The sequence below is a fragment of the Gymnoscopelus microlampas genome, assembly GCF_963454915.1.
Source record: "Gymnoscopelus microlampas genome assembly, chromosome: 8".
Classification (NCBI taxonomy): Eukaryota; Metazoa; Chordata; class Actinopteri; order Myctophiformes; family Myctophidae; genus Gymnoscopelus; species Gymnoscopelus microlampas.
Window position 1 is genome coordinate 32630656 of NC_139945.1, and position 13476 is coordinate 32644131.

At 39.5% G+C, this 13476-nt stretch overlaps 1 protein-coding gene across 1 annotated transcript; it reads left to right on the forward strand.

Annotated features, from left to right (window-relative positions):
* Positions 1-2505: 2505 nt before the first annotated feature.
* Positions 2506-12604, forward strand: slc19a3b (solute carrier family 19 member 3b; the record flags this gene model as incomplete). Its single annotated transcript, XM_084064636.1, has 8 exons — positions 2506-2655; positions 3042-3221; positions 6223-6388; positions 6754-7057; positions 8026-8177; positions 10116-10308; positions 11446-11587; positions 12446-12604. 8 exons carry the CDS (start codon positions 2506-2508, stop codon positions 12602-12604), a joined length of 1446 nt encoding a protein of 481 aa, XP_083920762.1.
* Positions 12605-13476: the final 872 nt, after the last annotated feature.

Consider the following 13476-nt stretch of genomic DNA (forward strand, 5'->3'; position numbering starts at 1 on the left):
TTCTACATTGAATAATCATGCAGTCATGTTGATTGCCCACCGGGTTGTGCTAGAGTGCTTGGTGTGGAATATTTGTAATGCATAAAGGATGTATGTAATGAATGTAAAGGCCAGTGTGGTTACCATGCATTATATTGAATGGCAGTTCTTGTTTATTAAGTCATTCCTACACTCAGTCTCATTGAGTCTTTTGGGAGTAAAAAATACGTAAAACCTTGTAAAATCGCTGTAAATATTATCAGCTTGACTTCAATTGTTATTGGCTTAGCGTGTGTCACATGACCAAGAATGTCGGCGACAAAGGAAGCGCTTACATTTCCCTGTTATTTAAAAAATATATACGTACTTTTTCGAAGATTTTATTTACTCGTTTTATTTTGTTCGCACAACACTATTTACGTTTTGTTATGTGGCTTTTTGGCGTATTTTAGACACAAAAAACTAGCTCCATAAAGAACATCTTACTCCGCTATACAGCTCCGAGATGAAGTTCTATGTCGTCCTCTCCCAGGATCGGTCGAACGTCCGCCAAGGCTCCGCTGTTTACCCTTTTGTAAACGTCGTATCTCAAAACCAATGGTAGTTCCAAATCTCACGGATGTTTTAGGTTTGGACCGGAGCATAATATTTTAGGTCCTGGGCCAAACTACCCGTTTAAATCGCTTATTTAGTCAGCCTGTGGCCATGTTTCCCATTGTAGCCAAACCGGGAGCAGTACTGGCAGCGGACGTAGGGGGGTTTTCCGGGTTGAATGGGAAACATGGCCACAGGCTGACTAAATAAGCGATTTAAACGGGTAGTTTGGCCCAGGACCTAAAATATTATGCTCCGGTCCAAACCTAAAACATCCGTGAGATTTGGAATCTACCATTAGTTTTGGGATACGACGTATACAAAAGGGTAAACAGCGGAGCCTTGGCGGACGTTCGACCGATCCTGGGAGAGGACGACATAGAACCTCATCTCGGAGCTGTATAGCGGAGTGAGAGGTTCTTTATGGAGCTAACAAAAAACGTGACCGTGGCTGGTAGCACGGAGAATCTATTGCCTTTCTTGAGAGGCACGTCGGTATCGCTTCTCGGCCTTTTGGCTAAGATCAAGTGTAGTATCTGTTCTTATCAGTTTAATATCTGATACGTCCCCTACCCGGGGACCATATATTAAATTGATTTTTGGAACTGGGAGATGGAATAGGGGCTTGCTCCGTCCACTCCACGCATCGACCCGGTATTGCAGTACCTCCGGGAACGGTGCACCCCCTTTACATGTGAAAAAAAAAAAAATCTAAGGAGAATTATAAGCAGTGGTGTAAATTAATCAAGTACATTTACTTAAGTACTGGACAATTTTGGAGGTGTTTTTACTTTACTGGGGTATTTCCAAATGTCTGTACTTTTACTTCTACTCCTACTTTTACTTCTACTAATATTATACTTTTACTCCACTACAATTATTTGAAAACTACTAGTTACTTTGTAGATTTTGATTATTATTACAAAACATACATTACACACTTTCAGCCCTGTACATTTTGGCCATTTGAAAATAGCCGATCAACAAGCTCACAATGTTGTGATGCAACGCATTGTGAGCTTGTAGATTTTTTCAAAAGATTTTTATACATTTGAAAACTGAAATGGGACATTCTGCTTAATGAGCACTTTTACTTTTGTACTTTCAGTATATTTTGATACTAATACTTTTGTACTTTTTTTTAGAATTCCGGACTTTGACTTGTAACAGGGTATTCTACAGTGCAGTAGGCCTATTGATACTTTTTCTTAAGTAAAAAAAAAGTGAGTACTTTTTCCACCACTGACTATTTCCTTGAGTTACATTTTTCAGTACTGTTTTTACACCATTATATCTCCAGGATGCTTCCTCAGCTGATCAAGAAACAATGTTTTTATAATCTTTTAATAATACCACCACGCCAAGGAATGATTTGGTTTTCATTGAATATGTTGTATATATTGTAGATAGACCCATAGCAATGGTGCATACGCCTAAATTAAAATAAAGGAAGCTGCACAAAACATTATGATTGCAAATCGGTTCGTGCCACTGTACTGTAAGTGTAACACACCCCATTTGATTTGATTAGCTACACTTGCACCACGTTCAGTGGTCTCAAACATACAGTATGGTATTGTTCAAACTACATACAGGCGCAACTAACTTATTGAATAATGCCTTTCTTTTTATGAAAATCGAAAGTAACACTTATTTTTATCTTCAATCAGCGACTCTCCTATATCCTAAACGGTCAAAGTCTCTCTCTCATAAACTTCCAGTCAGACTGAGCTTAACCCTAGACGGGCACGTGCCATCCATAAATTATACTGTACTGTACGTCTGTCACTGTAATAACTGCTACTTAAGTAACAGAGCAAATAAAGTCCAAGAAAGCTCGTTCTTTAAGACCAGGGAAGTCAAGTGGCTGGCATACAGGGAGGTTTAATACCAAAGACACATTTGGGGACATTTTGTCTGCGGGGGAAAATAATGGACTGTTGGACAAGGCTGAAGTCCTCCGGTTGGGTGTATCCTGCTGTAGTCATTTCAATCTATGGCTTTTTTGCCAACTGCAGACCTGCGGAACCCTTTCTTACTCCATACCTCATAGGACCACACAAAAACATCTCTGAAGAAGTGGTAAGATGGATGCGGGCGCACACACACACACACACACGCACACACGCGCGCACACACACACACACACACACACACACACACACACACACACACACACACACACACACACACACACACACACACACACACACACACACACACACACACACACACACACACACACACACACACACACACACACACACACACTAGCTACAGTACAACTGTACACTTACTCATATACAATGAATAGCCTACAATAATACCCATGCACAAACAGTAAACTATACAACTTCAGGCCTTGTATTCATGAATTATCTTACTATCTTACTACTATTGTATGGGCATGTGATCATACCAATGATGACCAATACTTGTATTCTTATTATTGCACTTATATTCCATAGGTGACCAACTATCTGTTCCCTATATGGACATACTCCTATCTTGCCATCCTCTTTCCTGTGTTCTTGCTGACTGACTTCCTGAGGTACAAGCCGCTCATCGTCCTGCAAGGACTCTTCCTGGTCACCAACTATGTTCTGCTCTGCTTCGCCCCAGGCCTGCCGGCTATGACCTTCCTTCAGGTTCATTAAAATACAAAGGAACATTATTATTGATCACAAAATGCAGATAGATCTATATAAAACTGATTCAAGCATGTATGACAAAGAAACGTTATTAATGTATTGATTATTCTATTGCTTGATCTTGGAGGTTGTAAAATACCCACTATTTACATTGCTTGGACCATACTGCAGGATATATGCAGTTATGTAAGCGTCTTCTACAGCAAGGGTTCCCAGACTTTTCAGCCGTGACCCCCAAAAGAATCATATTTGAACTGGACCCCCACCCTGACAAGCACTTGGAATTGTAGGCATTACATTTTGTTTGACTCTGTTCCACAGATAAATATGGTGAAAATAGCCGAACTACAAGCTCACAGCGCCTGGCACTGCCAAGCGTTGTGAGCTTGTAGATCGGCTATTTTCACAATATTTGCCTCTTTCTTAGTTAATATTTGACAATTTGGCCAATCTGGTATAAAAAGGTCTTAAAAGTCATTCAATTGTAACTTTATAAATGTGCAGATACCCTGTATACCAGTGGTAACCAACCTTTTCAAGCCCAAGAGCACATTTTATTTCCAATTGTAAGCCGTGATCTACCACTAAAATATGTTTTTAAAAAAAACACTTGCATGATTGCAATTTCTGACAGGCTCAATGCATGTGCATACATCCACACAAAGACTAGTAATTTAAATAAGAATAAAGATGATAGTTATATAATCAATTCCTAAATATTAAGAAAAACGTATTAGAAATATATATTTTAGGACAAAAATACAAGTAAACTTCTTTGTTTTTTAAATAAAACAAAACACAAAGGACATGAAATAAATTGCTTTTACAGATTTCTTCTCTTCAATGCACAATATTTAGTTTCTCAGTTCTCAATTTCTCAGAATTTTCACATTTACAGATATTCTGTTCAAATGACAAAAATGCATCCATGACCATATATTATATATATATATATACCATATATATAAATCTGGGATTTTCTGATTTTTTTCAATAAAAAAAAAAACATGCTGCAGTTGTCTTGGGTGGCCCACCGGCCGTCTGGCGGCCCGTAAATGGCGCGGCCGTTCTGGAATTTTCCCGAATTTCCCAGTGGCCAGCACATCCCTGGGTGACAGATACAATACTCTCAGGATCAGCCCACCTTTAATGAGACTTCTATTACTGCACATTATCTGCAACTTGCAGATAATTTCAAATGTTATTCTTGCAGACTGCAAGAATAACATTTGAAATCTGGTTGATACTGAATGCCAGTCTGAGGCAGTTAGATGTGAGTCAGTCATACGAGTTCTAAACTTGGATTTTATTATTTTCAAGTAGGCATGCAGCTTAAGTGCACAAGACACAATCAGGGGATACTTCACAATTGACCAAAAGTCCAGGTTTCTAGCTCTGCCCTCCAGTTGGTAGTCAGTTAGTTGTTCAAAAATCTCCATTTCAACACCTGTAGTTAATGGAAACACATCCTGCATTTTAACTGACAGCTGTTCAGTGTCAATACTAAGGAAAGGATTTTTTTCCCCATTCCAAGTGGCTATGACTGACTTCCAAAGTTTGCAGGCCTTGCGTAGACAACCCGGCCTGGCGGAGATCTGCACTCTGAGGAGGACCATTGTAGTTAAGGCAGTCCATCAATTCTACATGGCTCAGCCCTTTAGTAACTCTTGCCTTAATTTCTCATACATCACAGGCAACACACTTGTGCTCAGTGGTGTAAAGTAACTAAGTACATTTACTCAAGTACTGTAGACTTTTGAGGTATTTTTATTTTACTGGAGTATATCCAATATTCGATATTTTTACTCCACTACGATTATTTCAAAACTTGAGTTACTAGTTACTTTGCAGATATACATTTAAATATTATAAATCATACATTAACCACTTTAGCCCTATTTTATAACTATCTGAAAATAGCTGATCTACAAGCTCACAACATGCATTGCTACGTGTTGTGAGCTTGTAGATCTGCTATTTTCAAACATATTTGTACTTTTACTTTTGGTACTTTAAGTATATTTTGATGCCAATAATTTTGTACTTTTACTCAAGTAACATTTTGAACACAGGCCTAAAAAGTATTTCTAGTTTGTGGTATTGCTACTTTTACTTAAGTAAAATATCTGAGTACTTCTTCCACCACTTGTGCTCAAATGTGATCAGTGCGATGGCACTTTGTATGCGCTGAGTTTTCAGTCTGTTTTGTTTTTGTTCTCGCCGTTAACGGCGAGAACAAAAACAAAAACAATCTGTTGGTGCCCTGTGCTTCAGCACCGTTGGATAAGCCACCACTGGTTGTAGAACACAGTTTGAAGATTTAAATCCAGCGTTCTCCACCACTGAAAAGGCTTGCATGTCACAAGACTGCGCTCGTTATTTCTTGAGTGCGACCCGCTGGCTTCCATTGAACCAGCGTTGCCAGATTGTGTGAGAGAAACAAGCAACCAGGTCTATGAAAAGAAGTCCAAAATAAGCGACTAGGGCAGTCCAGTCCAACTTTATTGTTGAATGTTGTTTTAGAGCAGTGGTTCACAAACATTTTCATGTCAAGGACGAATATATTGGGGGTCCTTGAAGGACCCCCAATATATTCATGCGACTTTACAGAAAAACAAGCCCAAAGTAGCTTATAATAAGCAGACTTTGCAACACTGCCTTAGACGCACTAGCCTAGTCTACACTACACAAATTCTGTGAATTGTCGATGGCTGCCCGTTTGCCACCGGGACCACCCCGCGATCGACTTACAAGGCTTTGATGATCTACCAGTAGATCGTAATCGACTGGTTGGTTACCCCTGCTGTATACACTTATACTGTATGTTGGTTTGTTTACTGCTGAGTGAGAAAACAATGTTGCGCGTTAAGCTAATCAAAATAATTTGGGGACCCCCCCTGAGGGCCCGACCCCCAGTTTGAGAAATACTGTTCTATAGTACAGCGGCTAGCATCCTCTCTAATTCCATGTTCTGTTCTAACGGTTTATGCTCCTACAGGTCAACTATGCTGTGGTGACCTCCACAGAGGTGGCCTATTTCTCCTACATCTACAGTGTAATACCAGCTGAGATGTACCAGAAGGCCACAGGGTATCTCCGCAGTGCCATGCTGGCTGGGTACACATTTGGCGCCACGTTAGGCCAGCTCCTCGTCTCCCTGGCAGGTACTGTAGAGCTATTGGTGATTTACCAAGTAACCAATCCCAAACCTGAAACAGAAAAAACACGGTGGTATCAGATTTGATAGAAGCATGCCAGAATTGTTCATTGAACTCTGAGTGAGCAAAATCTTTACCAGTTTTACACTCCCACACTGAGGATTTTACTATGTAGAAATCTTTGATATTTGGAATGATACTTTCTACTTTCATGGTGCTCCTTAAATAATATGTTGATGTTATGCCATAACAAATAAAAAAAACACATAATTGAGCAAGTTAATGTCAAAGAAAATGTCTATTTGTGGGACAAAAGTAATCCTTGACGTAATTCTGAATGAGTCTTTTCTATTGTCAACCTCATTCGGCAGGGATGGACTACTTCTACATCAATGCTATCACTCTGGGGATTGTAAGCTTCGCTTTCCTCGTATCCCTCTGGCTGCCCATGCCCCAGCGTGGCATATTCTTCAAAGGGAACATGGCTGCTGCCCCTCTGGGCTCCCAGTCCCAGCGGGAGGGCTGTGTGGTGGAGGAGGAGGAGAAGGCAGAGGAAGAGGTTGGCTCAGGGTCAGAGGAGACAGAGGGACATGGCTGTGGCTGGTGCAGTAGCCAGAGTGTTGCCCATGCTGGCCAGGTGCTCTGGAAAAGCTTTAGAGACTCATATTCTTCCAAGTATGTTCCTTTTTATATGACTGTTTGTTTCGTTTTGCATAAAATGAATATTTTAATGAATAAAACTCTATGGTAGAGTATGTCAATACGATATAACTAACACATCTTCAGTGATCGGAGGTGGTTCTCCCTACTCTTCCACAGTGTAATGTAGACCTGGTGACTACTGATTGACTATAATACTGCCTTAAGCTCATAAGCAAAATGTCTTGAACCCATCTACTATAGTACAGCGTTTCCCAAACTTTTTCAGCTGAGACCGAAAACATACAACGTCACATTGTGACACGTTGTGAGATTATAAATAGATCTGCTATTTTCACTATTTATTCAAAGTTTTTCACATTTATGCAAAGTTTTTTATTATTATTATTATGACATTTCTTAGATTATTATTTTTTTCTCTTTGATATATTTTTTTAATCTTTTGAAATACTACTAATACTACATTTTTTAAGTATTTAAAAAGGGGATATTTACTCCTGACCTGGCATGTTAATTTGTTGATACATACATCATTTACAGTACAGTTGTAGTTTTCATCTCATAGTTTCATCTCGCAGTTAGTAACAGTGTCATAAGTATCATAATAATCATCTTCCTCAGTGGTTCTCAACTTGTGGGTCGGGACCCCCAGCGGGATCCACACATGGTTTTAGGGGGGTTCCCAGATGACAGTAAAATGACAATATAAGAACTTTTAGGACCTTTTTAATACCTACAAAAAAATATAACATTACTGCATCAAAAGTAATCAACAAACTATGCTATAAAAACTGATCAAACATTGGCCAAATTGTCAAATAATATAAGAAAGAGGCAAAAATGTAATGCCTCTACTACTCCTACAATTCCAAATGCTTGTCAAGGTGGGGGGTCCCCATTTGAAATGGGATTAGTTTAGGGGGGGTCGCAGCTTGAAAAGGTTGAGAACCACTGATCTTCATGATAGTAATCGTGTTATGCAGGCATCTGATCTACTGGTCCCTGTGGTGGGCTCTGGCCACAGCCGGCTATGTGCAGGTCTTCAACTACGTCCAGCTAATGTGGGACCACATTGAACCATCCGCCACATCCACTGTCTACAATGGAGGGGTGGAGGCAGTGTGCACTCTCGTAGGTGAGACCAGCCAATTTAGTTGTACGCACGATGCCTTTGAGCAGGGGTCTTCAACAGGGGGTCCGGGACCCCCTAGTCCTCACAGTAACTACAGGGGACCTTTTTTTTTTACACTAACCACTTGAACCCTATCATCCCTATTCTGAGGGGAACGTTTCATGGTGTTAACCCCCCCCCCCCACTACATATTATATTCAAGTTAAATGTGTGTTTTCAGACATTTAACCACTTAAACCTTCAATACTTTGTAAACTTGACCGTTGGCTCTGGTCTTTTTTCAGAGCGAGGTGTTGTGAGCTTGTAGATCTGCTATTCTGTAGATCGGCAAAGAGGTTTGGTGTAGAGGGAAAAAAGACCAAATACAGAGCCAACGGTCAAATTTACAAAGTATTGAAGGTTTAAGTGGTTAAATGTCTGAAAACACACATTTAACTTGAATATAATATGTAGTGGGGGAGGGGGGGGGTTAACACCATGAAATATGGTGTTAAGATTCTTCACTATCATGGCTAGAGTCTGCACACAGCTATTATTTTATATATGATGCATATACTGTGTGTGGCAACTCACAAATGGAATGCTTGAGAATTCTGAACAATGTCAGAGACGTAATAATGACACTGTAAAACATTCAGTATCTTCCTTAGCTTATATATATTTAGCCAAGAGTTTAAATTGAGTGTTGTTGATGGTAATTTCATGAATAGGGCTGTGGGGGATAAAACCTTTTTTGTTATGCAGCCAGGTCACAGGACATTAATCAAGTGAGGTATTGTAAAATTAGAGGAAATTCAATACAACAAGCTCAGATAGTGCCCAGATAAATTGTCACAATGTTAATAAAAAGCCATCATGTCTGATTACAGATCGACTCAGAATTACAGACAAAGAAAATAAAAGAAAAAAAACAATAGTTTCAGTCCTGTTTATATGAGATAACGCATTAAATGGATAATGTGAATTGATTTGGAGAGGGAAAGCAGATTGATGGTCCCGCTGGCTTGTATCCAAATTAGACAAAAAGAAATGAAAAGTAATTGCTTCACTTAAGGAGATGGAGCTGAAGGGCAACGGTTTCTCTGATTATTGCTCATGAGTGTGTTCCAGAAATAGTGGTTCATGATAGATTGAGTTTGTGGGGGGGTGTGTGCACATCATTAACCTGACACCGTCAAATGGAAGAAGCTTGCGACACACATCATGGCTTCCCTTAGTCCTTTACTGCAGTGTTCAGGGAAAGCGATGTCTTGTAATTATTTGTTATATCTACAGTATTTCCCTAACTCTGTCCTCTCTCTCCTCACTGAATTCTACAAACGATGGAGCGTGCACGAGAAAAAATGTTGTACTCACTGCCTTTGTGACAAATAAAACAGATTCTGATTCTGATTATCCTTGGAAATACCTTTGATCCTGAGAACACAATAACATAGTGCTGACAGGCTGAGGTGGCCTCATCCTTCATAGCCATAGGCCAATCAACTAATTTGTCGCCTTCCCTGGCAGTGGTGTAAAGTAATTAAGTACATTTACTTAAGTACTGTACTTAAGTACAATTTTGAGGAATTTTGACTTTACTTGAGTATTTCCAATTTTCTTTTACTTCTACTTCACTACAACTCAGAGGCAAATATTATACTTTCACTTTTACTAGATTTTGATTAGGATTACAAAACATTCATTAATAGCCCTATATACATTTCGGCCATTTGAAAATAGCTTTCAAAAGGTTTTTAATCATTTGAAAACTTGTGAAATGGGACATTCTGCATGACGAGTACTTTCTACTTTTGGTACTCTAAGTACATTTTGATACCATCAAGTACATGTTTTATTCTGGACTTTTACTTGCAACAGAGTATTTCTATAATGCAGTATTGATACTTTTGCTTCAGTAAAACATTTTTAATACTTTTCCCACCACTGTTCCCTGATCAGGTGCTGCAGCAGCCTTCTCTGTAGGTCACATCAAGGTGACCTGGGCGGTGTGGGGAGAGCTGGCTCTGGGCTTGTTCTCTGCTCTGGGAGCAGGAGCCGTGTTTCTGATGGGACTCACAAGCAGCATCTGGGCGTGCTATGCTGGCTACGTCGTGTTCAAAGCTTCATACATGCTGCTCATAACCATCACCACGTAAGTTTAACAACACAACACCAGTGGTAGAAAAAGTACTCAAATGTTTTACTAAAGTAAAAGTATAAATACTGCAGAAATAGTACTCTGTTGCAAGTAAAAGTATTGGCATCAAAATGTACTTAAAGTACCAAAAGTAAAAGTACTCATTATGCAGAATGTCCCATTACAAGTTTTCAAATGTATAAAAATCTTTTGAAAATAGCAGATCTACAAGCTCACAAACCATTATATCGCGACGCATTGTGAGCTTGTAGATCGGCTATTTTCAAATGGCCGAAATGTATATAGGGCTGAAGTGGGTAATGTATGTTTTGTAATAATAATCAAAATCTACAAAGTAACTAGTAACTAACGTTTCCAAATAATTGTAGTGGAGTCAAAGTACAATATTTGCCTCTGAGATGTAGTGGAGTACAAGTAAAAGTACCGGAAATTAGAAATACTAAAGTAAAGTAGAAATACCTCAAAATTGTACTTAAGTACGGTACTTGAGTACATGTACTTTACACCACTGAACACAACCAGCAACCATACAGCATTAAGATATAAAGGTCCTGCACCGCATAATACTATTTGGTATTAGAACTGCTTCACATTCACATTGAAAATAGCCAGTCTACAAGCTCAGAACACATACCGGTTTTTGAAAACCTTTGAAAATGTTTGCCTATAATGACATGCCCAAAACAGGGGACACAAGGTTGAAAGTGGTTAAAGGAATAGTTCATCCCCAAAAATTACGTAGTTTCTATCAATTACACACCCCATAAAGCCTTGAATTCATGGAGATTGTTTTGTTTTTTGACGCATTCCTGAGCCAATAATTTGATGACCGGGTGTATTTCCGGTAGTACACTCAAAGAGTCTCCTTTGAGTCTCCTACCGGATACATTAGCATCTTTCCGCCGGTAATCAAATTATTGGCTCAGGAATGCGACAAAAACACAAAAAAATCTCCATGAATTCAATGCTTCGTGGGGTGTGTAATTGATATAAAATATGTTTTTTTTTGGGGTGAACTACTCCTTTAATGTACACAGGCCTTTTTCAGTTCTTGAGGTTTTGTAAAATTAGGCCTACTTTGGATAAGTGGAACTCGAGGTCAGCTTGAAACTAACACGCTTGCCCTTTCAGATTTCAGATTGCAGCCAATCTTTCCATGGAATGTTATGCTCTAACGTTTGGAATCAACACCTTTGCTGCCCTTTCACTGCAGACCATTTTGACAGCCATTGTTGTCGATGAAACTGCATTAGGACTGAACATTGTAACACAGGTATGTGCTTAATAGACACTGAATTATGCAACGCTCATACTGCTTAAAAGTGTGTATGTATGCTTTTAATGATCAAGCATGTGTAAAACGATCAATATTCAATCAATGAAGTTAGGTTAAGGGCAAGGGAATTGTGCTTATGGCATCCTGCTGACACTGAACTGGCAGACGCTCTTAGTGTACTCAGAATGACTATCAATGTATGATGTATTAAGCTTTGTCACAACATGTGAAAGCTGAGTGACACCTAGAGGTAGATACACTAGATGGCCCTACATGCAGTGGTGGAAAAAGTACTCACATGTTTCACTTAAGTAAAAGTATCAATACTGCAATGTAGACATACTCTATAAAATTCCGGAATTCAAAATTGTACTTTTAAAAAATGTAGTAAAAGTACAAAAGTATTGGTATCAAAATGTACTTAAAGTACCAAAAGTGGAAACTACTCACTATGCAGAATGTCCCCTTTCACAAGTTTTCAAATGTATAAAAATCTTATTATAAGACTTATTGTGAGCTTGTAGATCGGCTATTTTCAAATGGCCGAAATTTAATTAGGGCCGAAGTGGTTAATGAATGTTTTGTAATAATAATCAACATCTACAAAGTAACTAGTAACTTGCTAGAAGTTTTCAATTAATTGTAGTGGAGTAAAAGTGCAATATTTGCCTCTCTGAGATGTAATTGAGTAGAAGTAAAAGTACTGAAAATTGTACTTGAGTACATGTACTTAGTTACTTTCCACCACTGCCTGCATGCATGTAGTTGCATGCATTGCAGGCAGGGCATGCAACATTGCAACATTGATCAGTAATGGGCTACTCATCATGACAGAGGCATTTCTTTCTTTTGCAGTTTATTATCTACGGCAGCTACTATGCTGCCATTTCAGTGCTCTTCCTAATACGAGGGACATACGCAGTCTGTTCGTATCACTGCTACGCTGGGCAGACACAGGCCAAGGACCAAAAACAAGAGCAGAGTGCGGAGGTGATCTCAGCAGAACAATTCTGATCTAACAGTTAAGTGCAGAAAACAGGCATAATGTGGACGCTGTAGCAATGGCAGATTGATTGTACTGGCTGAGTTAAGAGGAACATAGTACAAAACTAGACGCGTCGCAATTCAGGGCAATTGCAAAGTGTGGTTGCGCCGACGCGAGTCACGGGTCGCTGCCGCCGGGACTCGAGGAATACGCTGGGAGGAATACCGTCGGAGGCTGCGCCAATTACATTGTCACGTAACTCCTGAGATCACTTGCGTTTCATTTTGAGAGGATTGATCCCCCCCAAAATAAGGTTTTTGCATCAAACGGTTACATTTTGAGCATTTGTGGCGCCCCCTATGGATCAAAGTGGAAATGCTTTTGGGGATTTGTTGAGTAAACCACCCTTGACATGTGATTCAAATTTGGGATTGACTGGACTTTTCGTTCGGGATTTCTGGCCTTTTTTGTAAAATGGGCCCCTTCCGCTAACTTTGGAAGCCATTTACGGACGAACGGTAAGGACTATCAAAATGCCGTTTGGATATGTTTACCGCATGGGCCCAGAGATCATGTGTACCGAAATTTGGACAAAATATGTGGGAGGAGGAGCTAAAAGTGTGTTTTGCAGAAAATTCAAAATGGCGGAAAATATATCCTGACGCAAATGGGCGTGGTCTATATAAGGAGTTTCATGACCCAAGGAATCCAGGGTACAATAAATTTAGATTTTACGACCTACGGTTCATGAGTTATAGGCCAAAACGTAAAGTGGGCTGTTATAGCGCCACCATGTGGCCGACTGGTGTGATTCTTTTTTTTAATAATTTTGCAATAAATTCAAGCCTTGTAACTGTAGCCCTTACGGTTTCCGAGAAAAAAATACTTGAATGGGAGTTTT